General features: G+C 40.9%; 1 protein-coding gene across 1 annotated transcript in view; it reads left to right on the top strand.

Annotated features, from left to right (window-relative positions):
• LOC137641382 (RING finger protein 17-like) overlaps positions 1-27,500 on the top strand; it is a 1,982,860-nt gene that overhangs the window by 1,298,874 nt on the left and 656,486 nt on the right. The window contains exon 22 of the mRNA XM_068373901.1: positions 11,997-12,096. Within this exon, the coding sequence (XP_068230002.1) occupies positions 11,997-12,096 (100 nt within the window). The remainder of the gene's footprint in view (positions 1-11,996; positions 12,097-27,500) is intronic.

The following is a 27,500-nucleotide window of genomic DNA, read 5'->3' on the forward strand; positions in this document are numbered from 1 at the left end:
ACACGGCACTAATGGTATCCGTATAATTTCACACCTGAGATTCTGAACAGATTTAGTGTTACCTTGGCAACACTTATTCAAAGGGAGGTCACACGAAAATTGCCGACCCCTTCTCCTTTTAATTGATAGTCCCAATCAATTTACTGTTCATCGCAGAGCTAGACGACAGGGTCCAAATAGCACCTGCCGCCACCACATATTGCTTCAATCCATAGATTTTCTTAGTATATTGTCTGTAAGACGCATTGGACAACCTCCGATCAGTAGGTGAACGAAGAGGCTGAAGTCCACACACTGGAAGGTTCAGTGATGAAGCAACTTTAATTGGATCTTTTATCTGCAGGAGTACTGTCAGGATCCGCTCCGCGAAAAAGGTAGGTGAGCTTCGCCCTCAGTTGTAGTGGATAGTTTGATCCAAAGTTTTCTCCTGTAAAGAGCTGTTCCTCCTGAAGTCTGAAGTTCTATGAAGATAGACCTTAGACGCTCTAGCAGACCTAGAGAGACATCTTCCTTCAGAGGGCAGATTCTCCAGGAGCCCCACCTCTTAGTAGGTAGGACGTCTTTAATGAGAAAGGTTAGATCAGAAAGAGATGCAGTTCTCTCACTTAATGTGGCCCTCAGGATAGGGCCACTATTACACTAACTCTAGTCCCATAGGCTATAGCGAACCGAAAAAATAGCCTTTTAGGTTAGATGGTTGAGGGAACAATCCTCATTGTTCACAGGTGAGGCATAATGTAGGACCTTGTCCAAAGACCATTAGATGGGCTTTAGTGGCGTTGCGGGCCTAAGCCTGCACATGTTATCGGGAATTTATTAAAGATTCCAATCGTTAGATCCATTTAAAGGGCATATAGAAGAGGTCTAGTCGGGGCTGACTTGCACAGAGATAATGGTCCATGGATCCAAAGATCTCATTAAGTGACCTCTCTCGCAAAGTCGGCCATACCCTTGGTGCTTAATCAAGGGTTTATATGGAGACAAGGCCGAAGAACTAGCGTTCTCATAGTATTCAAGGATACACTGCCTCCTTCCTCAAAAGGCCAACGTGCTGTCGGCCGCCAGACCCTGAATATAGGGGTGGACAGAGAAGGACAGGCAGAAGATCATGAGATTCTTTTCGGGCCCTTTTGCTTTACAAAACAATTTACTTTTCCAAGAAGACTCGTATTGTCTTCTCGTTGACTAGACTTGTATTCTTCTAGGAATTCTATTTTGCCCTTAAGATCCCAGTCTTTTCCTAACCGTTAAGGGCAAGGAATTCGTAAAATGAAGGGATCAGGTGTACTGTGATAAATAGAAGGCAGAAAACTTCTGAACCTCCTGGATAATCCTAGGTGCATAACTAGGACTAGCCTCAGCCTCAGTTCCTTCATTACAGGGAACGGGATGTTCTTGGGCTTTCTGGGAGCCAATAGAGCCCCTCTTCCTTGGAAGGGTCTCAGCATGTAGAGGGCCTTCTGGAGGAAATTTTGATGGGCTGAATAGGAATTCTAAGTCCATCACTTCTAAAGTAGAGACATGATGTCTGTTACCTCCATTAGAGGGTCCTCGTATGGGACTAAATAACGAGATAGTATCTTGATAACGCTCATGATGAAGAGAACGATCTGCAGCTCGGGGACTTGTCCCTTTCTGGGAGGGAATGGGTCTGTGTCCGTGTACCATTCCGACTCTATTGGGTGGAACCCAAGAAGAGCATCCGCTGTCACCTTGCGGATCATATATAAACGAGCTGCTGATAGGCGCCATTCCCTTAAGGAAGGGATGGCTAGCATTCCCTAATGAAATGAGACGTCCCTTATCCTCGACAGTTTTGACGCCTCATTATCGCTTCGATGCTCCAGATCAACCTGAGGAGGTCCGATCTGTGTGGAGAGAGTTTATCCACCCATTACAGGGCTAAAATGGCCTACGGGTCCGTGGCCTTTGGTCATTGTAGGGTAAGCGGAGAGGGAATGACCATCATTGGTCCTATTAGATCTCTTCGAGCGTTTGATGCGTATCTTCTCCAGCCTCTTAGCGCATCTTATAGTTGTGCGAGTAGCACTGGGTCTGTCATCATCGTGAACTGGAGAGAGTTCGAAACTCCTCCCTGTTAGCGTTATGGAATCCTGACTGATTACCATAGTCTCTTGACAGACCTTGCGATCTCCTTTTACATCCCCAGGGGAAAAGGGGGCGTTAGGGTGACTACAGGTTTCAATGATTTTTTAAAACATTGAAGCCCCTGAGCTGGAGAGAATCGAGATTCTATTATTTGCATCCTCAATGTTCCAGGGCCGGATCATCTCCATGGATGGTCATAGACCGTAATTTCGGGTGCTGCCCACCCCAGCCTGTCGTCCAGGGCCATCGTTGCCTGAACTCTTTCTAGGCTTGGTTTCGCTTGACTGTCTGCTAATTCCGTAAGGATCCTAGGACTGAAACTAGTCCGACGAGAATCTCGTCCAGGATATACGTTATCTTCCATAACTTGGATCCTAGGTAGGAGGGGAGGGGGTGACTGACTGGAAGTTGCTGATAGACATCTTCCAGGGTTGGCTAGATTGTCAACACCCCTTACTGAATAGGGTCCTTATGTTCAGAAGGATTATCATTCTGAACTTGCTGTTCTATTGGAACTTGTTGCGTGGCGCCAAGTCCAGAATGACTCAGAGATTTCTTGAGTCTTTCATGTGAACACTAAACTGCCTTCATTGGAAATCGATGGACTCTACTTTCCTCACCACTAGTATGCTCTAGAGCTTTAAGGTATACTCTTCTAGGGGGAATTTGAATATAAGAAGAGTTGAGGAAAGGATGGTGGAGGTATGTCCATTTCCATTCTAGTCTCATCTTGGTCAGGCCTTGGACTCCAGTGATCAAAGGTCCGGCGATCCAGGAGGAACTTCCCCCCTACCAGAAGCGTCTGTTTGCTTCGCTTGATCTGAAGGTGTATAAATCTGACTGTCTGTGGAACAACGGTCATTGTAACTGTGGGATGCAGTTTAACATCCTAGGGAGAACTAAGAAACCCTTCCGTTCTCCTTTCAGGCCATACCTGACTGTTCGCCTATATCAGCTTTTCAGTGTTTCACTGTAATAGAATATTCCTTTCTATTGCATAAAGCTTAGGATAAGTAAGCTGGAAGGAGGAGAGACACAGACGTGTAAATCCTTCCAGCCAACTGCTGCGGTCTTCCTAATTATTGATTCTAGGGCATCCCCTTTCAAGAAGAGGCCGATGGAAGATTCTAGTCCATAAGGCTAGAGTAGCGCCCTACATCCGGGGAATTAATAATGAGAATCAAGAGGCTGATGAAGCATCAGCGTAAGGAAGAAAGGGGGGGGGGAGTGGATCCCCCAAATCAGGTAGGTCTCAGCAAGGGGTTGTGCTTAGAAGCACAACGTACTGGAAAACCATTCTATTGTATGGTTATGTACCAAGGATTTCTGTCTGCGATATGGTCCTAAACTGCAGGTGTACAGGGTATTGTATACCCCTATACAACTGGCCTGTTACCATCAAGGCTAGTGCTTGGGGGTAAGTTAATTGGCACAGTACTTCAGTACCGATATGGCTAGCAGGTCTTCGACATATCAGTGATTTTTCGGCTGTCAGGGGGTCGCTGACAGACGTCACACCATCCTAGCCAGTATTCAATGTGACTGGGTAGTGGTGAAAACTATACGCATAGTCAGCGGATCTCTGAACCAGAGGAGACTCCTCGGGCTGTCGGCAGACCGCTGGGAATCGGCGAGCTGTCGATTGAAGGTATACCAACTCATCTATTGACTGGGTGGTGACCAAGGGCACACACATCCGGCTCTTGGCGGCGGAGTCAGATGTGACAGTGAAACAATGACTGCTGTCATTGATTTCACTACAAGGTGTGGCTTGAATATGGAGTCTCTGCCCGGTGTTAGTCAGTCGGGGGTTCGAGTCCCGCTCAGACTCACCAATGCCGTTAGTGTCTGCAACCTCAACTTGAGAGGCAGGGTTGGGGGTTTAGACCTTTAAAAGGAGCAGTAAATCTGTATTTTTAGTAATGAGAAGGTGAAGTTTTCGGTCCAATTCCCGTAGAGTTCTCGCATTTTACGGGTTTGCAGTTGAACCGCATTTAAGAGATAACTTTCGAGACGAAACTAACCACAGTTCGACAGCTCTAGACTGCCGTCCTGCAGATTGGGGATTTTGGAAATAATATTGCTGGGGGGACCTGCATATATTATTTCCGTGAAAATGCTCATCTTTATAACTGCGGAAGACTGCAATGCATCATCTGGTGTCCCTCCTGTAAGGAAGGGAGAACAGAAAGGAGTATTCAATTGATTATCGCATCGATGGGCAATTTGCAAAGTTGTCTTTTGACAAAATAGCTTAGGACAGAAAGCTAAAAGAGATAGTTGGAGACACATAACCGTGAATCCCTTGTGAGCCAATGCTGTTACTTCTCCTCAGTCTTAAGGAAATTCCTCCAACCGGGGAATTCCCTGAAGAAAAGGGGGCTCGAACACCCAGGTGTAAGGAAGTGTACATGCACTGTCCCCTTCTATGCTTAACGCTGTGAGGTAAGGAGGATTGATACACAATCAGAGTATCGAAGGAATGTCATTCTTTCGAAATAGGAGCGCTAACAGCAGAAGCTCGCATCCAAGATATGTTGATTAGAAATTAAAAGACATACATTTGTCTATCCCAAGCCATCTATTCGCTGCAACCTCCCTTACAATATTAAATCAGGAAGTTTCCTGAACAGGGAAACTCAGGGATAAGGGCTCTCCCCTTTAGGGGTTAGAGGCGTCACACCACCGGCCCTTTACGAAATTTAATATTGCAGGGTAAATAGAAACTGATTTCAAATCAGAATATTGATGAAATATTATTCCATCAATATAGAATTGGGTTCAGCAAATATCTAGATAGGGACACCCAATATATATTGGAAATAACTACTAGTATAATCTATACGTTAGTTATCCATCTGCCGTATTTACTATACCGGAAATATACTGACTACCTGTATAGACCTATACCGTAGTTCAGCCGGCAGAAAATAAAAGACATATACTTATGCATCCCAACCAATCTATTTGCTGTGACCTCCCGTACAATATTAAATCAGGGAGTTTCTTGATCAGGGAAACTCAGGGATAAGGGCTCTCCCCTTTAGGGGTTAGAGGTGTCACACCACCAGCCCTTTACGAAATTCAATATTGCAGGGTACATGGAAACTGATTTCAAATCAGAATATTGATGAAATATTAATCCATCAATATAGAATTGGGTTCAGCAAATATCTGGGCAGGGATACCCAAGATATATCGGAAATAACTACTAGTACAATATGTACGATAGTTATTCATCTGCTGTATATACTATACTGCAATTATACTGATTACCTGTATACACATGTACTGTAGTACAGCCGGCATAATGCCGGATTAGCTAGCTATTGTCGGAGCATCTAGCAAGCTAGAAAGGAGAGAGAGAGAGAGAGAGAAAGCATGGAGTGAAGGCTCTCTATTACTGTATATGTATACAGTAGTAAAAGATGTAAAAGTCTAATTTTACTGCCTTTCTCCGAAAAGAAGGTTCACTTCCATTTAGCCATAGTACTATTGCCGGCTTACTACTGTAGGCCAGCCTCCGGCAGCACGAGTACTGTCGGCATGCTACCTACTGAGTCAGTACCTATCTGTGCCGGTCTACTGCCGGCCAGAACAATACGCCGACAACAGAAACTGTGGCTAGCAGTTCAAGGGAGAACTGGAGAACCTTGGTGACAAAAGGGGCCTCCCATCCACAACCGCCAAAGCCGCTGGAAGCCGGCAGTCGCCGACAGTCGTCATGGCCGTTGGCAGTCGGCAGTCTCCGACAGCTGATGACTGAGGAGGGGGGGGGGTTCTGGGCGGCCCCGGCAACCCACCTGCAATGGTAAGGTTGCAGGACTCCAGCACAGGAAAGACAATGGCTCGGCCATCGTTAAAGAACAGAGAGGGGAGGGGAAAGGGTCCTATATGAGGTATAGGAGGTCCGGCAATGTTGCCGGATCTACACACCTTGAAGAAACTCTGTTTCAGTACCGGCACGACCACAAGCGGCAGGAGAATCATTTATTCTCCAGCTTAGGAGGTGCTAATACAGTTAAGGGGACGGCAGCTCATGCCGTTCCTCTCAACAAGGGAGAAACAGAGTTCCAATGCTGGCGCCATCCTAGGCCACAAGAGTATACGACTCTATAGCCTAGGGTCGGCGAGCATAGGACTAGTCTACTAGACCACAGGGAGAAGGTGGCGGTAACATTCGACCACTTCAGGTGTAGTCTAGGGAAGGCTAGCCTCCTATGCCGGTAGTTCCGACGGCAAGGGAATGCAATCACCCCGCCGACCAACTGCCGACAAAGACTAAATACTCTGAGGTTCTGATCGAATCCCAAAACTTGCCGACGGCCGTTAAGGGATGAGACAGAAAACTCTAGGCTAGTCATGCCTGAATTCAAAATTCAAGGCCGACGCAGAGAGTTGTAGCCTAAGGCTACTCTCAGAGGGAAGAGAGATTACCCATAAATCTCTAGTGAGATTGATGATGGGTAATATAATTCCAGGAGATATCGATCTCCAGGAATGATAACCAAAACACAAGGGTAACCGGGGAAAGGACGAAAGTATATGTTGTCTAGGTTATGTTACCCAGACATGACGAGATTTTGGTTACCTAAATCACCAAAACTCTGACATATACGATCGCCCCGGAAAGGGAAAAATATGCTTATAGATATCTTTACAATATATAATGCCTAAATAGCTTTCATAACAATGAATAAGCTATTTACACCGGAATATCGTTCTGCTAACTAAATAGCACATGTACCAAGAATGATAGTGCCATGGCGACACCGGCAATCGGCAAAGATCCACACACAAGAAATACACAATTTCATTGCGAAGCTGGAACTAAATTACATATTGTAAAGAATCAGTACTCAACTTTCTAGATGGAGAAAGAAGCCGTAGAAGCATAAAGATTCCCAGAAATCGATCGGAAATGTCAGATCGACAGGGAACACCACCGTAGCGAGTCGCTACAGATAAAGGAATTACCGCCAGAGGGAGTTGGCGCGGTTTTGATACGATTGTAGTAGGGGAACCAGGGTAATCTTTGTTGCGGTTACCCTTCTATTCTGCCACGTTTTCCCCTAGAGCCTAGAGGCGTAAAGGCTATTCGGGGTGCAGATTGCCATGTGGCGTGTCAAGAATACGTCCCCTGATGATATACGATACCCTTGAGAGTAATCTTAAAGGTACTCGCGCCAGAAGTTAGAATTCTGTGAAACCTTTGGTTTGATTCTCTGGGAATATCACTTTAGTCATATATACCCTTCGGAAGCTACTAAAGGAACCTTCCATTAGGACGTCATGGCTTGAGCCCAAATATATATATATATATATATATATATATATATATATATATATATATATATATATATATATATATATATATATATACATACATATATATATATATATATATATATATATATATATATATATATATATATATATATATATATATATAAAGACACTTCTGTCTGCCTGTCCCAAAAAAAAAAGTAATAGCTGCAAGTTTGAACTTTTGAAGTTCCATCTGATTTGGAATATCTTTCCACAATTTAGCCATAGCTGCAATAAAACTAATCGAATATTGTGTAGTATTAAGCCTTATGGTGGAGAAGGCCTGAATATCATAATTAACTGCATACCTAGTATTACTGACAGGATGGTGCTGTCCAGGAAGATCTGTATGCAAATGATGATCAGAATTATGAAAAATCTTCTGCTACATGTATATGGAACTAACTGAACGACAGTGCCCGAGATTAATATCTAGATTAGGAATAAGAAATTTAATAGACCATAAGTTCCTGTCCAAGATGAGAATCAGCAGCTGAAGACCAGGCAGGAGATCAGTACATGAAGCAAGGCAAAATGAAAGAACTAAAACACTTTTCAGAATAGATTGATCATTCAAAACCTTAAAAAACTTACACAATAATCCATTTTTTGTGCAATTGAAAAGAGACAGAATGTGTTTCTCAACTGTAAATTTGCTATTTAGAAACACACCTAAACTTTTAAAAATTAAAAGTCATAGAGTTAAAGAAACATTATCAATGCAGAGATCCAGATGTTGAGAAGTCAATGTCCTCAACCTACTTACAATCATACTTTGAGTCTTGTTAGGGTTCAACTTCATACCCCATAATTTGCCCCGTGCCCTAATTTTAGCTAGATCTCTATTAAGGGATTCAGTAACCCCAGATGTGCATCCATAACATTGAATTGATGCAAAGAGAGTAGTGTCATTGCATATGCAACAAGCTTGCTTTCTAGGCCAAACCACGTGTGTATATAATGAATTAATGGACCAGAATGCTACCCCAGATATCACATTATTAGTCACTATGCTGCACATCAAAAGTTACTTTTTGCAATATGTTACTTAAAAATTCAATAATGATGCTAAGTAAAGACCAACCCCTCCTAACTGTTCGAGTTTTAAAACAAAGGCCTAATGATTAACACAGTCAGGGGCGACACTAAAATTAAGGCCAATTATACAAATTTCTTGACTACAATCAAGGGATTTCTTTACAGCATTGGAGTTTGTAAGAAGGGCATCATATGCTCCAAGGCCTTTACGAAAGCCAAATTGCAAACTTTGGAAACAGGATTACCTTCAGTGAACCTATTTAGACGTTTTGCCAAAAGATGTTCGAGAACATTAGATAACATGGGAGTTATGTAAATTTGGCAGTAATTAATTGGACTTGACGAACAACAAACGTATTTACATAATGGAGTAACAGTACCAATTCTCTAACAAGTGCCAAAAGAACATCTTTTTGCCGTCTTTATGAAAACTAAAGGAAATATATCATTTGTGTCTACACATCCATAAGGATCAAGGCCCATAAAGAAACCTTTAATTTCACGAGACCAATTAGCTAAACTAGTTAGTTTAGCCTCAGGAAAACGGGAATGAGGATGATCAAGTTTCTCATTACTGTACTCTGCTTACTGTCAAACACATCATGCTTACTGTCAAACACATCAACCAAAAGGGTTGCCTTTTTCTTTGAACAGTGAGTGACAGAGCCATCTGGTGTAAGTAAAAGAGGAACTGTTATATGTGCACTAAGCAGTGCAGATTTAAGGGTAGCCCTCCACTTATGTTCCTGAATTGTACCAGAAAGGTTTTCTTATGGTTAAATTGTATTCCTTTTCAGTTGAAGCTTGAACTCTCTGAGCAAAAGCTCTGTCGCAGGTTTGATATTTAGAATAACTAATCCCTGGTGAGTCGTTTCGCTTTTAGGTAGCTCAGGAAGTCAAGAATGGTTTATATGTGAAAGTTTTAGTGCTAAAAATTTACAAAAGGGGAAATATCTTGTTTGAAAACCACTGTTTAAGTAGGCTGGGGTATCGTATTCCATTAATTAAACTAAGTTTCAAGAAGAGGCATTGTATCTCGATCCTGAAACAAAAACAAAATAACGTCAATCTTGGCTCCAAACATTGAAGGCTTGGGCAGCAACTCCCATGACTGAAGAAATTTGAATGGGGAGTCAATGGCTGCCCATAGGTATTGTTGAATGATGTTTTGCACACCATTATTACATTTAAAAGCAGACTTTTTAGATTTTTCGAATAAGCTAATTATCAGCCCTGATGACCGTAGAAACATGAGCAAGAACCATCAAAGATCCTGATAGGGATAGCAAAATTAAAAAACTTCAAAGAACCATCCAAGAAAGAGGGGGCCGATGAGGAATATGTGGGTAGCATATTGCATCTTGAAGTCAGGGAGACTGTCTGTCTGTTGATTACTAAATATGTCTGGTGACTGAGTAATACCCTTGTCATAATTTGACAACGATGCATGGTATAAAAATACCTATCAATAGATGGCATTTGAGAAAAAAAGGGTGAACCCAGGAACAGACGTGGAGTCTAAAGAATCAGCAGCTGAAGAACTGTGCACTCAACTTTTGTACAATTTCTTTTGCGGTGAAGAACCATTGTTCCACTGATCAGTTGTAGTATGTTACATTCAATGTGTGTTTAATATAATCTAAAGAAAATTCTGCGGCTAGAAAGAAAATAAGTAGCCTACGTGAGATGTGGTCTTTCGTCTTGTGAAGACTGTACTATTTGGTTGTAGGATATATAATGAGTTCAGCATACTACTCACTCACCTGGAAATAATAATACAGTAGTTAGATGATGATATTAAATCCCAGCCTCGTGGCCGACTTGTCTTCTGAATTGAATGGGTTATAATCAGAGACAGACTTCTTAAAAGAATACATTTTAATATATTTCTTGTGACTACATTGCTCTGTGTGTGTGTGGAGCGTCATAAACAATCTGACAAACTAAACATTGCCAAACAACAAAAGAGCATCGCTCTCAAAAGACTTAAATCCTACTCCAGTACAAAACTATAAAGAATCACATCCTATCTTTGAGGTACTGTAATTAATAAACACTTGAATCTTAATATAAAAATAAATCATTTCACTTATATACAAAGCATAACATGTTTTATCCATGCAATATGATGCAGTGTTGCGCAATACATGTAACACTTGAAGTAATACAGTACATTATTACAATAATACATAACCGTCTCCTCCCCCTTAACTTGACATTGTAAAAATCTTTATAAATCTAATCTCTCAGGGGCTTTCCTCTATTAATCCTATTAGGAAGCACTTTATCCTCATCTTGTACTGGTACATGAATTGGTTCTGAATCTACATTTGATGTTGGAGCATCTTGGTTAATATTTGACTCATTTGACCTAACTACTAGTATAAGTTTCTCATCTCTAGCATTCACATGCTCTACTGTATTTCTGTTTAATGGCTGTAATTGATCAACATGACGTTTTACAACATTATCACCAACACGAACATCATAATGTAAATTTCTTATCTCTCTTACAATCTCTCCTGGTACCCACTTCTCTGGAGTGTTGTACGATCTTACCATGACATCAGATAAAGGTAAAAAATGTCTTACATTAGGAAGCTTTACTACTTGTTTATACCCTTCGTAATATACATTACTTTGTTTCATTATCCATTAGTGTCTCATTACATTACAAGAGGTGTGTGCATTGAAAGGAATCAAAATGGGTTTTTTCTTTATTCTAGGGGCAAATGTCAATAAACTGAACTCTACCTATTTAATCAGGTCAATACTCTCACTTTTATAATTTCTGGGTGTAGGGAAAACACACAGCGCTAGACTGAACTCTCACCTTTACAATTTCAGGGCATCAGGAAAATGAACACAGCGCGTAACTGAATAACTTATGGCTCCAATTTGTCTTAGATAGGTTAGCCTAAATGCTTTTAACAGTCAAAAAACAGAAATTTACTCTTGAGTAAATCCTCACACCTTTATACCCATTGGGTGTCACAATCCAAAGAAGTTATTTCTAACCTTGTGATATCCTACTCACCTACTCACGTTTTTGGGTTCCTCATACCACATTTACCGAGTTAAAATCAGTACTCATATAATCACAATACTCAAGGTCATGCGTAATTTCATTTTTGTTTTCATTTTAGTTGGACAAAAGTTTTATATCCATGTTTCCACAGATTTATTATAAATTTTGTAATAGAATGTAGTACAAGTCTTTTATGGAAATTACATCAGCTTCTGGTGTGTGTGAATTTTTATAACTAGGCTACTAATTTTTCCTTTTAAATTCAGATTTTTTCCATGAAGACTAGCTAGTACTGTACAATGTATAAAAACAAGTTTGATTAAAGGACGTATACTTTTCTTCTGTTTTCCTTTAAACTATGGCTTGTAGCGTGAATAGTTAATTTCAATTTTACAGGTAATTGTAATCTTACCAGTTACTTTTGTTAAAAGTTTAATTGGTTTTGTATTGAAATAAAGCTCATCAGAAAGGTAAAATTTCTTTTTTATTGCAGACACGAGAAATCTTGTAGCAAAGAATTGACATTCCAGATGAGGACCCAAATGGAGGTGAATGACAACAGAAAAAGACCTGAGATATTGGCTGAAGTGAAGGTTTGTTAGTACTGATTGACATTTTGATAAGAATCTATCACTAGCATTGTTTTTATTTTGTTTTTTTTAAATCAAGTAATAAAAGGCTAATAAACGAATATGTAACATTTTGACACAATGCACTAACCTAGCAATTTGACACAATGCACTAACCTAGCAATTTGACACAATATACTAACCAACTATTAAAGAGAACAAGATTTCAATTTCAACCTATGATGATGGTACAGCATCTTTCTGCTGGTTTGTCGTGAAATAATGGCTTATGTTCCATTTTGGTAGAATCTGTTATTAGCTCAACTAAACAAAATTTGTTCAAAGCCAATTTAATCATAATGATGGGTGTCTTCTTTAGTAGTTTGTAACAGAAAAAAAGCATATAATTCATCTTTGATGGGAATTGAGGGTTTCCTTAAGTATCTGTCATAGAGATATTGCCTTGAAACAAAATTACAGATATAAAAGATTTTTTTTTTTTCATGATTACAATATAGGAGTTCATTACAAAAGTATAGCCCCCCCTAAATCACCTAGTGCAGTAGTGGTATGAAAGTGGAATGTGTCACTTTAATATGAAGTTATAAGTTAAAGATTACTGGGGGCATTTTTTTCTAATATTCAGAGTAATGTTTCCTAGAAAAGAGAGGTCATATTCTCTATTTCTTCATTTGATATGTCTACACATGATGTGAGTGAAAAATGTGAATTTTGTTTAAACAAATTTTATTAGGAAAATTTCAATAAGTGTGTATACAGCAACCAGATAATTTGATTTTCTTTTGAGTAGAATATGATCTTTCCATGTGAGGCCTTTTTTTTTTTTTTTTTTTTTTTTTTTTTTTTTTTTTTTCAAAGAGGAACTAAAAGTGGTACAGTTGCTTTGGCTGGCAGTGTTATAGAGTCCAGGCCTCTACACCATAGAGGAGAGTTGTGATATATGCTGCTTTATATATTTGGATTTTAGTGGTTAGTCTCCTGTGTTTGGTCTGAAAAACACAGGTCTTCAAGCATCCTAAAGCTAATGAAGCCCTGTTTATTTTCTTCAGCATGTCTTTGTTAATATCAGTCATTGGTAAAACAATGCTGCCAAGGAATTTGTAAAATGGTACCACTCGTAGTTGTGCAGCATCAACAGTGAAGTTGGACACATTTATATTTGGTTTAGTTTGTTGTACTATGACTTGTATTTTTGTTTATTTGTCTGTGAGCCAAGTATACAGTATATTTCAGATAAGGTGTCCTAAGGAATGTGTATTGATTCTTGGATCATGGTCAAAATTGCACTGTCATTAGCATGTTGTGTATATGTTTTAGTATCAGTTTGTAATAGGCTCTTGTTGAACAGGCTACCATTGTAATCTTATTCTATTTTGGCCCTGTTGCCTTCTCTGTAAAGGTTTCCTGTAATAAAACTATATAATGGAGGTGAACATCAACCTGCTATACTCTCATTCCCACGTGTAAGGATGAGGATTCTGAGCTGCCAATTCAGAATCTTGGTTTTATGCTGAAATGACAGCCAAAATATTTTGAGAAATTTGTTAATGCTATTGCGTGGGACAAGTTAAAGGACATGAAGTTGATTTATAAAAAAATCAATTATGATTGTGAGAGCAGTAGTTTCTTAACATCCAGATCTTTATTTTATTGTTTCTTTGACTATATAAAACCCTGAAAAATCTAAGTGTGATTCTTGGCTGCAAATTTACTTAAGAGAAAGAAATGCAGTCTATTTTTTCTTCATTTGCACAAAAAAGTTGCATATTGAGAAAGTTTAAGATTTGTGACTAATCTGTCCTGAAGATTTTTTTTTTCAATCTACCTTGTTTTGAGTATGGTTTTCCAGTCTGGTCTTCGGCTGTGACTTATTATCTTATTTTGTTGCACAAAAACTTGCTATCTATTATATTTTTTAATCCTGATAGTGATATTAATCTATGGCACTGTCTGTCATTCATGTGTTCCCTATGCATGTTGCATAAGATTTTTCATAATTATGACCATCCTTTGTGTTCATCTGTACTTAGTACTAGGTTTCAGTTAATTCTAAGTCATGCCTTTTCCATCATAAGGCTCAATGCTACACAGTATTCTAGAAGTTATATTCCAGCAGTAACCAGGTTGTGTAATGAATTTCATAATTAGATGGTTGAATTGGTGGAAGTTCAGAAGTTCAAACTTTCTGGAAATATTTTATATTGAACAGGTTGACATGAATCTCTATTCATGGTTTATATACAGTATGGAAGATTTATTTTAACGCTGTTACTAATCTTGACATTTTTTTAATTTTTTATTCATTACTTCTCATGTATAGTTTATTTCCTTAACTTATTTATCTATTTTTCCTTATTGAAACCAAGGGCTTCTAGTATCCTGCTTTTCTATCTAGGGTTGTAGTTTAATTAATTATAATTATGATAATAATGATAACAATAATAATGTATAATGTATTTATATATCTATTATACTTTAAACATTTCTCATATTTATGCCTGATTGAAAATCAAGTCAATTGTCCCTCTTTCTATCCTGAACCCTCACTGGGTCTCTGGTAACAGAGTTGGGTATTTGTTCATTACATTACAATTATAGCACAGCACTTGATAGGAGTTTACCAGCTGCAAAGGAAAGGAAATAACCTTTGCTGGTGTTGCAGTTGCTTCTCCATTTTATAGATATTAATTATTATTGAGTCTTTACAGGTTTTTTTTTTTGTAATTATTCTCTTCTATAATGCACAGATAATCTTGAGCAGCATCATAATTCTGTGTTGTCAACATCAAGTAACATGTTCATTTAATGTTTTATTATATTCATTATATATATATATATATATATATATATATATATATATATATATATATATATATATATATATATACACACATATATATATATATATATATATATATATATATATATACACACACATATATTACATTTTGGTCCCATGGGCTGGGAACCAAAATATATATATATTATATATCATGGTAGGTAAGCTACACAACCTCTCGAGTTACAAGCTCTCCTGCCTTTTATTTATTTATTTATTTATTTATTTATTTATTTATTTATATTTTTTTTTACATTGATGTTACATTTGAAAATAATACCTGAGCTCTGAGAAAATTATATTGATTGATTGATTTAAAGTTTTCAGGCATCCTGACATCTAAGGGCATTGATGCCAGAGAAAATTATGTAACTCCCAGAAATATATAAAAACACCAAATATCCAAAGGTCTCCTAAGTACACTCAAAACAAAACTAGATAATTATTATTAGGAGCTATTCAAACAACCTCTTACTTCGATTCTTTAACAAGGATACGAGTAAATACTGAAATAAACACTGGTGATTGAAATAAAAGACTTTATAAAAATGAATATATTCTATAAAAATAAATATATTCTATAAAAATTACAACACTGAAAGAATTTACATAAAAAGTAAATCACTCGAAATATTAAGTCTGATTAACACTTGGATTAAGACAAAAGAGATGTTACACTCTGAGAAGTATGTAATCACTTGACTCGAAATATTAAATCTGCATTAAGCCTTAGACTAGACAAAGGAAATAAATAGTTTTAGAAAATTATATAATCTTGTTTCACTGGAAATTAAATTGTACTCCAACATTTAATCTTGATACTTAATGAAAATAGATAACCTTTAACACACTAAGGATTAAGTTCATAAAGAAATTACATAAGGTAGCTGATAAACTTATAAGATTAGCTCACATAAAGTTAACCAGATGGCGATACAAATATACTTCACGTTTTCGCACAACCTTTCGGGTCCAGCTACAGAAATTTATATAACAATAGCACACATAATGACACAATAAATTGAACACACCTTCAAAGTATTCCTTAACGTTTCAACACACTACACGCAATGTGTTATGTTTAAACTGTACACTTTCAAGAGGACTCAATCAAGGCAGTAGAGAGAGAGGGTGTTGGCTCTTTCACAGAATAGGCTGGTTTTCTTCTTCCCTACGCATTCCTAAGGGCACAGATATTTTGACTTGGTAACTTCTAGATTGTTCTAAGTAGATTATTCTCGTGGCGGGGGGGGGGGGCCGGCTTCTAACAAAGGCAAAGTTAGCAACTAAATACAAAATCAGGGGAAAGAACCTCGCTTTCAAGGCAACTCTTTCTCTTCACAGCTCTGTCCGCCTACTGTTCCTGGGAATGACAGAAAAGATAAAAACTTACGCTGTGGTTTTCGAGAACCTTCCAAAACTCGCAACAAATATAAGAATTGCGTATTTTCTCACAAACATGACGCAATACCCATTAAAAGTATAAAAAAAAATTTACACAATCCCTCGTTCAAACCTCGTAGGGTCATATAACACTCTTAAACAGGTTACGTAAGACTTCGTGACAAAGTACGGGAAATAAAAACGGATTTTGAGCTAAGCGGAAAATCTATTTTTGGGTGAGATAGCCATGACGTCCTGATGGAAGGTTCCTTTTTGGTAGCTTCCTTGGGTATATTGACTACTAGGATATTCCCAGAGAATTAAACCACAGGTTATCACAGAATTCTTACTTCTGGAGTGAGTATCCTAAAGGTTTCCCTTTAAGACATCGTATATCAACAGGGGACGCATGTATTAACACGCCACATAGCTATCTGCACCCCATATAGAGTTAGCACTTCGATATGGAGGGGCGGAGAATAACTGGGGAGCCGTTCCACAGCTGCACTCGTCCGTGGCTACTTTTGGTACTCGAAACGTAAACAAACGGGCGCCATTGCTAAATGACGTCACGTCCGTCCTCATCCTGATGCCAGCTGCTTGCTAATCTCCATGATACAGAAGGACAGGGCGGGGCCTGAAAGGCTGGACTAGAATAGCAGGGAGGGTCCATCAGAACGTCATAGCTATCTCAACCAAAAATAGATTTTTCGCTTCGCTCAAAATCCGTTTTTTGGGCTCAAGCCATGACGTCCTTATGGAAGAGTACCAGAGAATCAATGTATCGTGGTAGATTTCCCCTTATAGAGTAAGTGCCAAGGGCTTTGAATAAGGGTAAGCATTGTGACCTCGATAGAGGTTCCGTGGGGATGCAGCTTCCTGCCCCCCTGGCAGAGAAGTCCCAACGGTCCATACCAAAGTTCAAAGTGGTCATCGAAGGGCTACTCACCTTGCGGAGAGTACGTGAAGAACTCGGAGACAAGACGGAATGGTCGATATTCGTGTAGGAACATTCTCAACAATAGATAAGTGGTGGTTAGGCACTATATTCCATGGCTAGAAAACAGTCTGGTCTCGAAGATATGGCGCAAGTAAGTATTCAATTAGGAATATTACACAGCATAGGTGAGTATATAATACAGATAGAACATATTATTCTTCTTATTTCAAGGAAAAGGGGATAATGAAACTATGACAACCATATATTTCATAGTATGAATAGGAGCGGAGAGAGACGCACAAGTAATAAAATAGACATTTTATTTCACAATTGCAGGTTATAGTAATAATAAATGCAATAAATGATGTAAAATTAATTTACAAACAAATTATAATGTACATAGAAATGAGAAGACTTCGCTCTTGAATCTGAAAGAAATTTCAAATTATTAGAAAGCACAAGTTCCATAGGAACGTCAGTCTTTAATAAGGAAAAAACACATCATGCTCTAGGCATGTGGCACTCATGTGACGACTATGACATTTCACCTTGTAAAGAACAGTCTATGAGAAACACTTAAGTGTCCATGAAATCACTATGTATCACACGAGGGTCAACACAGGCACCCGAAGAGTTAAAGTCCCAAGTAACTCACTGTTCTATGCAGAGTTAACTACAGGTTTCATAACACTACCTGCGGCTACCATGAAATGTTTGACTTCATGCACTTGCTTCGCATAGTGCTTGAAGAAAACGCGCGAAGATTTCCATCCTGTGAAGCTCTTGAGGCTTTCAAAATCCATGCTCTGGAAAAAATTCGGAGATGATGCGACTTTTTTAGGATCGTGACCTGCGGGTGTACTGTCAGGATCCGCTCTGCGAATGAAGTAGGTGATTTTCGCTCTTAGTTGTTTCAGTGACAGGTCGCTGCCCGATGTTTCTCCTTTGAAGAATTGGCCTCCACCAAAGTCTGAAGTTCTCTGAAGATAGACCTTGAGGCTCTCTACCGGACATAGAGAGGCATCTTCTTTCAGGGGGCAGATTCTCCAGGGGCCCCATCTCTTGGTGGGTAATTAATTTTTCGCGAGAAACGTCGGATCAGGGAAGATGGTAAGGTCTCCTGAGTCTGTAAACAGGGTATGACCCTCGTCTCTTGATAATGCCACTATTTCGCTGACTCGGGCTCTTGAGGCAAGAGCAAAAAGAAATATAACTTTTTGAGTCAGATCCTTGAGAGGGCTAAAATCGTTGTCCAAGTTGGAGGCAAAATGGAGCACCTTGTCCAGGGACCAGGAGATAGGTTTTGGCGGAGGTGCTGGGCGTAGACGAGCGCATGCCTTTGGCAGTTTATTGAAGATATCGCTGGACAGATCAATCTGGAAGGCGTACAGTAGTGGTCTAGTCAAGGCCGATTTGCAAGTAGAAATCGTGTTGGCTGCTAAGCCTTGTCCATGAAGGTGAATGAAGAAGGACATGCAAAAATCAATGGTGATTTCCATAGGATTTTTTGCCTTGACGAAAGAGACCCACTTTCTCCAGGATGATTCGTATTGCCGTCGTGTGGATTCGGTCTTGTATTCCTCGAGGAAGTCTAGACTTTTCTTCGAGATCCCAAACCTTTTCTTCGCGGCTAGGGAGAAAAAATCATGAGATGAAGGTCCCTGACTTTCAGTGATGAAGCGAAGACAGTCGACTTCTGTACTTGCTGGGAGAGAACTGGGCCTGGGAGAGGGATCAGCGTGGGCTGCAGCTCCAGGACCAGGGGGTACCAATTGCTGCGGGGCCACTTGGGAGCCACTAGGGCCGCTGTCCCTTTGAAGGTTCTCAGCTTGGAGAGGACTTTCAGCAGAAGGTTGGAGGGAGCGAACAGGTAGATCCTGGACCATCTGTTCCAATCCAGTGACATGGCGTCCACTGCTTCTGCCTTGGGGTCCTCGTACGGGGCCACATAACGAGGAAGTTGATTGTTGTCGCTCGTTGCGAAGAGATCGATCTGAAGTTCCGGGACTTGGTGAGAGATGAAGGAGAACGATCTTGTGTCTAGAGACCATTCCGACTCTATCGGGCTTGTCCGAGATAGAGCGTCCGCCGTCACGTTGCGGGATCCTTGTAGGTGAACTGCAGACAGGTGCCATTTCTTCTTCTATGCCAGGCGGAAGATTGGGAGAAGCACCTGATTTATCTGGGGCGATCTCGAGCCCTGACGATTGAGACATCGGACTACCACCGAGTTGTCCAGAGTCAGACGAATGTGGATCGAGGGAGGCGGAGAGAGTTTCTTCAGGGTGATAAGGACCACCATGGCCTCCAAGATGTTGATGTGAAACGTCTTGAATATGGGAGACCATGTACCTTGAGCCTGTTGTTGGTGGGAGTGACCTCCCCAACCCTCCAGCGAAGCGTCCGTTTGGATGTTAAGTGATGGAGGTGGATGTTGAAGAGGAATGGACCTTTTTAGGGCCTTTGCTTCCGACCACGGCTTTAAGAGCAACCGAAGTCTGTTTGGGAGCCGTCTCTTGAGGTCTCTTCGAGCGATGGAGGCAGAACATCTCCAGACTCCCGCGGCTTCCTTTAGCTGTGCACGCAGCACTGGGTTTGTCACTGAGGCGAACTGTAGAGAGCCTAGAACTTGTTCCTGCTGACGTCTTGAGATCCGCTTGGATTTCAGCAGTTTTTTGACAGACCCCGCTATTTCTTTCCTTTTCTTCTGGGGAATGGAAAGGCGGTGTGACTGAAGATTCCACTGGATTCCTAACCATTGGAACTTCTGAGCTGGAGAGAGGCGAGATTTCTTGGTGTTTATCTTGAATCCCAGGTGTTCTAGAAACTGGGTGACCTTGTTGCAGGATCTTAGACAATCTTCGGGCGATGTCGCCCAGACCAGCCAATCGTCGAGGTAGGCCATCACCTGGACGCCGCGGAGGCGGAACTGTTGAACGATGGCGTCTGCCAGCTTGGTGAAGATCCGTGGGGCCACGTTGAGCCCGAAGGGCATGGCCCTGAAAGTGTAGCTTTTCCTTTGGAGTCGAAATCCTAGGTAGGAGGAAGCGTGGTGGTTCATTGGAACGTGCCAGTAGGCATCCGCCAGGTCTATGGAGACCGTGTAGGAACCTTGAGGCAGAAGGGTCCTTATCTGTTGAAGAGTCAGCATCTTGAACTTGTTGTTCGCTATGAACTTGTTGAGGGGGGATAAGTCTAGAATGACTCTGAGTTTGTCGGAGTCCTTCTTGGGGACGCAAAACAGTCTCCCCTGGAACCTGGTTGACTTTACCCTCCTTATCACCTTCTTGTTCAAGAGTTCTAGGACATATTCTTCCAGGAGGGGGGTTGACTGTTGGAAGAATTGCTGGAAGGTTGGGGGTGGTTGAATCCAGCTCCAGCCTAGACCTTTCTTGACGATGCTGTGTGCCCAGGGATCGAAGGTCCAACGATCCTGGAATTGGCGGAGTCTTCCTCCCACCGGAAACACTTCATTGCTTCTGGCTTCCCGAGGGTTTGCTACCTCGGCCGCTAGCTCCCCTTCCTCCTCTGCCTCTGGAGGGACGGCGAGATGCATCTCTGCCTGCACCTCTGTTTGAGCCTCTACCTTTGGGACGAAAGGTAGTTGACTGATGCTCAAATGCAGGGGTGAAGACTGGCGACTGTGACAAGACAGGTAGGGTGACCAATTGAAAGGTCTGTTGTGGCTGAGCTGCCACTTGGGGAGTAGCGGATCCTGGAAACTGCCGTTTCTGTTGACGTTGCTGGGGTTTTGGTTTGGTGGGTCTCCTCTTAGGTTGAGGGCCGTCGTCCTGAGAGGATTTCCTTTTCTTTGATATGCCCCATTTGTGGAGAAGGTTCCTGTTCTCCGTGGCGGCTTTGTCAGTAATCTCTTTCACTAGGGAGGAGGGAAAGAGATGTTTTCCCCAGATGTAGAGGAAATCAGCCTCCGGGGTTCGTGTCGTACTGTCGCATTAGCAAACACGAATTCACGACAGGCTCTACGAGCCTTCATGAAGCTGTACAGATCCTTTACTACCGTTGCCAGATGTGTCTTGGCAAGGACCATGTAGTAGTCAGGGACCCTAGTGTCACCGGCCATGACTTCGAGCTGTACTTGGAGGGACATAGATGCGGCGAGCCTTTCCTTCGTATCATGTTCCCGACGAAGGAGATGATCGTTAAGTTTCGGGAGGTCCTCGTTAAACTGAAGACCAGCGACGTCAGGCTCTAGTGTCCCCACTACGAAGGTTGACTGGACGTCTTTCCAGTGTCTAACATCAGGGGGAGTGGTCAGGGAGAAGGGCCTGCACTCCTCCAGTACAGGGCAAGGTTTCCCTTCTTCCACTGCCTTATGTACCACAGTGAAGGCCTTTTCCAGAAAGGGGAAGGTCGCATTGTCAGGTGCGACGAAGGTCGGGTGCTTTTTGCTAAGCGCCGGCATTTTCGAGTTGGTGAATTCCCTACTTTTCACCGCGCTGGCTAACATAGCCTGGGCTTTCAGGAGATCGAACATGATAACCTCCTTTGGTTCGGTCTCTTCTTTAGAGGTGGGTTCGGACCTGAGTCGGACGTAACAGTCTGGGTAAGCCTCAAAGTTCGGGAAGAATTCCACTTCTTCCAACGCGATCGAGCCGACCTTCTCACTGATAAAGATCTTGCCCGTGGTGATCGACATGTGCTCGGCATACCTCATGGGTTAGTATCCGAGCATGCAGGGAAGTCCTTAACCGAAATCCTTTTCGGTTGCTTCGAACTTCCGAGGTTGGACCTGAAGAACTCATGCGTCTCGCCAAGTTTCTTATCCATGAGAGCTTCAAGCATCTTGAAGATCTCCTGAGTGCTAGATGGGGTAGGATCCGGGGTAGCGGATGTAGAAGGAAGTGATACATCCGTTGGTGTAGGAGTTGGTGCAGGGGTGGAGGCTGGAGCGACCTCATGCTCCGAATCAGGTTATTCCACCTGATCTTGCTCATAGTCGAGCTCGTCGCCCATGAGGTTCCTCCCCGTGGTCTCCGACACTTCCGACATACGGTCCACGTTGTCGGAGTCTAAACGGCACTCATGCATGGACTGAGCCATGACCACATCAGGTTCCACCACTATCTGGACGGTGGGAATCTGATCTTTAGGGACCACTGAGTCTGTTGATGCCTTTGGAAATAGCAAGGCCCTCAAATCTTCGGTAGCGAGATACGGTCCGGTGGCGTTCTTCTGGAAGCCACGCACCCACTTGCGTATCTTCTCTCGAGCGTTGTCCCTTGCCTCCGCTGAAGGAGGATCGTCGAATGCCTCGGCCAAACGACTCTTGCAGACTGTACAGTGCTGCGGGTCCCAATACTTTAGGTCGCCTTTCTTGGCGGCGCAGGGGGCGTGGGTCCGACACACCGTGTGCCCGTAGAAGTCCGGGCACTTCACTCCACAAAAGTTGTGGTGACACTTGATGTACTCCTCCTGTAGAAGAAAGAGATCATTAGTATACGGAAGTCATAAGAAAGTTACATTATTCTAAATTTAAATTTTAAGTAGTTAAACTTTCACTTAACATTAAATAATTCAAGAATATTGTAATGTTAAAGAGAGGAGCGGGAAAGGAAGTAGATAGACACATACTTGTGCATCCCGCCCAGCTGGTTACCGTAACCTTAACAATAGGCAATTTCATTTGTGACCGAGGACACATAAACGGAAATCTTCATGGATCACCGTAGAGGGTAGAAGATAATTCTACCGGAGATTGCCTGCGAGGTGTATCAAGGACTGAGACCACTCAGACCCTTAGAGTAAAGGGGGTAGCAGAAGACCCCATATAGATTTAGGTTCCGGCAACCAGCTGCGCTAAGACACACAGTATGCTGGAAATTTGTAATATGCAGGAAGACAGCACAGCCACCAATAGAAAGGTAAGACAATACCTATCCATCAGAGTAGCCAAGCTATCTGGTTACGGTGTAGGGCTATCAGCATGTAGCCAATAGCTAGAAGAAGGGGTGCAGGTCCCTTGGTGCTTCCGGGGAGCTCCGGCAGACCGGCGGCACGCCGAAGCCCTCTCCAGCAGGGTTTATGGCATTAAAATAGACACGTTGAGGATTCAGGTATAATGCCAGCTTGGCGGCCGCCGGCGGGAGGCGGCTCCGGCAGCTGAAGGCTGACGGCTTGGTGACCAGTTCATAAGATAAGGCAGAATTGGATAGTATACCCAGACCGCCAGCAATCACTGCCGGCACGCCGGAGGCCGGCCCGAAGGGTGGACAACCGAAACTAGGTAATGGATTGGTGGGCCATCGGCTGTACGCCGACGGAAGGCGGCAGCCCTCTGGCACACGGAAGGCCGTCGACTTAGGGGAGGGAGGGTATCTCAGGAATGTGTCACCAAGGGAAGGGCGGTATCGCCGGCAGTAGAGGCGGCAAGGGACCGGCACCAGGATAGGTAGAGAGACAGAAGGAGGGATTGGAGGGGTAAGATCACATACCCCTCTGAGTGAGTGTACCCATAATAGGAGAGGGTTCTATCACCCAATGGCAGGGAGCCGGCAGTCGGCCGGGTGCCAGGGTAACCCAAGGGAGGGTTAGGGTACACCCAAGAGGGGAGAACCCCTGTGGACAATTCGCTTCCAGTGGCTAACGCCATAGGACGCTATGAAGGGTATATGTACCAGGGCGGCCTGTCAACAGGAGTTCAAGATAGCCCTATCGCTCCACCCAAAGGAGGAGTTGTAGGACTAGGGACAGATGTGTATAGGCTAGCCTTTGTATAGGCTAGACTATGCCAAGGGATAGGTGGGGAGGGAGAAGAAGAGGGGTCTTCCATAGGGGAGGCTCTGTACAAAAACGGCCACCAAGGAAGGGAGGTAACCTGAATGAGAACGGTGCACTGGTACCGTCTCAAACTAAAACAGTACAGAGCTCTCTCTCCCCCCCCCCTCCCGAGGCCTAACCTAGATAAGGAGTGTTAAATCCCAAGCTAAGTAGGCTGAATGACACATCGCAAGTTGCATGGAAGGTTAAGAAACCTAACCGAAGCAACTGAGGAAGGACAGGCCGTTCCTCTTTCTCGGACACAACCCTAAGGGGGGATCATTCCCTTAGGGAGGACAGAGAAGCGATGAATACTCTGATACGGACATGATCCCCCTATATAGCAGGGGGAGCATGGTCACACAGAGGGAACGCCCATAGGCAGGGGATGATGGGAGCATATAGGGGTTCTACATTTAGTTTAGGTTAGAAAGGCACACAATCAAACCGATCCCCTATATGGTCCCTGAAGGCGAAAAACACTTGCATCACAGTAAACAGTATGATAAATAATGCCACTATCTTCATAACTTAACCTAGGATCACTGGAATATATCATGCATGAACACTGGTGCTAGGCAATCTGGCCTAGGGGTTAAGCTAGCAATCTAGTATGGGGTCAGGCGATGACCGGATAATAGAGCGTTAAAACATGATATATGAAGTTCTTAGCCATGAAGACTAAATAACTAACAATATCAATTAGTTAAGAGGCCGGAGTAAGCTGTTCAGACTAGCTAAATAAGGCATGCAAGAGAACAGTGACGCCATAAAATGGCGTGTCCGGTAGTAGCACAGCTCCGCCAGAAAACACGAAATATCTCGAAAAGTATAAGTTACTTTACTGCCAGAGCTTATTTAAACAATACTGGGACCTGGTACTCATCTTTCCAGAAGAAGGCGAGGCCGAAGGTAGCGACATTACGAAAATGCAAGCCGATAAAAAACGCACAAAGGGAAATCCGTCTATGCAAGGCAGCTACTAGCAGAAGGATGGAGACGGACGTGACGTCATTTAGCAATGGCGCCCGTTTGTTTACGTTTCGAGTACCAAAAGTAGCCACGGACGAGTATAGCAGTGGAACGGCTCCCCAGTTATTCTTCGCCCCTTCCATATCGGAGTGTTAACTCTATATAGGGTGCAGAGAGCTATGTGGCGTGTTAATACGTGCGTCCCCTGTTGATATACGATGTCTTAAAGAGAAACCTTTAGGATACTCGCTCCAGAAGTAAGAATTCTGTGATAACCTGTGGTTAAATTCTCTGGGAATATCCTAGTAGTCAATATACCCAAGGAAGCTACCAAAAAGGAACCTTCCATCAGGACGTCATGGCTTGAGCCCAAAAAAGTTAATTCTTAGAAATAACGTAAATTTACATAAACTGACGAATGAAAAATACAATGAAATAAATGACGAAAGTGTAACGTAATATACATACAAAACTTATATCTACACGAGAGGAACTCATCTTATGAGCTGGCTATTCACATCTTAAATGCACATATGATATACATAAATAAAATATTTACCTTACACTAGACCAGCTTGTAAGAATTACATATATATATATATATATATATATATATATATATATATATATATATATATATATATGTATATATATGTATATACATATATATATATATATATATATATATATATATATATATATATATATATGTATATACATATATATATATATATATATATATATATATATATATATATATATATATATATATATATATATATATATATATATATATGTATATATATATATTATATATATATATATATATATATATATATATATATATATATATATATATATATAATATATATATATATATATATATATATATATATATATATATATATATATATATGTGTATATATATGTATATATAAATATGTAATATATATATATATATATATATATATATATATATATATATATATATATATATATTATATATATAGATATATATATATATATATATTATATATATATATATATATATATATATATATATATATATATAAATATGTATATATATATATATATATATATATATATATATATATATATATATATATATATATATATATATATATATATGTATATATATGTATATATAAATATATATATATATATATATATATATATATATATATATATAAATATATATATATATATATTTGTATATATATATTATTATTGCAAGATGCCATAAGTCCAAGTGCTCCAACAGGGAAAAATAGCCCAGTGAGGAGAGCAAATAAGGAAACAAATAAACTATATAAGTAATGAAAAATTAAAATGAAATATTTTAGAAACATTAGCAACATTAAAACAGGTATTTAAAATATAAACTATAAAAAGACTTATGTAAGCCTGTTCAACATAACATTTGCTGCGAGTTTGAACTTTTGAAGTTCTATTGATTCAACTACCTGATTAGGAAGATCATTCCACAACTTGGTGACATCCGGAATAAGACTTCTAGAATACTATGTATTAATGAGCCTCATGATGGAGAAGGCCTGACTTTTAAAATTAACTGCAAGCCTTGTATTACGAAAAGTATGGAACTGTCCAGAAAAATCTGAATGTAAAGGATGGTCAGAATTATAAAAAAATCTTATGCAACATGCATAATGAAGTAATTGGATGATGGTGCCAGAGATTAATATCTAGATCAGGAATAATAAATTTAATAGACCGCAAGTTCCTGTCCAACAAATTAGATGAGAATCAGCAGCAGAAGACCAAGCAAGAGAACAATACTCGAAACAAAGTAAAGTGAAAGAATTAAAACACTTCTTCAGAATAGATTGATCCCCAAAAATCTTGAAAGACTTTTTCAATTAGCCAATTTTTTGTGCAATTGAAAAAGTCCTAGACCTAGTATGTTTCTCACAAGTAAATTTGCTGTCGAGAATCACACCTAAAATTTTAAATGAGTCATGCAAAGTTAAAGAAACATTATCAATGCTGAGATCCAGATGTGGAGGAGACACGGTCCTTGACCTACTTACAATCATACTTTGAGGTTTGTTAGGATTCAAGTTCATACCCCATAATTTGCACCATGCACTAATTTTAGCTAAATCTCTATTAAGGGATTCAGCAATTCCAGATCTACATTCAGGAGATGGAGTTGATGCAAAGAGAGTACCATCATCTGCATATACAACAAACTTGTTTTCTAGAACAAACCACATGTCATATGCATATAGAATGAAAAGTAATGGGCCAAGAACACTACCCAGTGGAACACCAGATATCACATTCATATACAACTCTGCAATCTAATATATACATTTTCAATAAGGATAAGAAACGACCCACCCACTCCCAACTGATTGAGTTTGAAAACAAGGTCATCATGATTAACACGGTCAAAGGCAGCACTAAAATCAAGGCCAATCACACGAACTTCCTGCCCACAATCAAGGGCTTTCT

This window comes from Palaemon carinicauda, chromosome 5, assembly GCF_036898095.1.
Source record: "Palaemon carinicauda isolate YSFRI2023 chromosome 5, ASM3689809v2, whole genome shotgun sequence".
Classification (NCBI taxonomy): domain Eukaryota; kingdom Metazoa; phylum Arthropoda; class Malacostraca; order Decapoda; family Palaemonidae; genus Palaemon; species Palaemon carinicauda.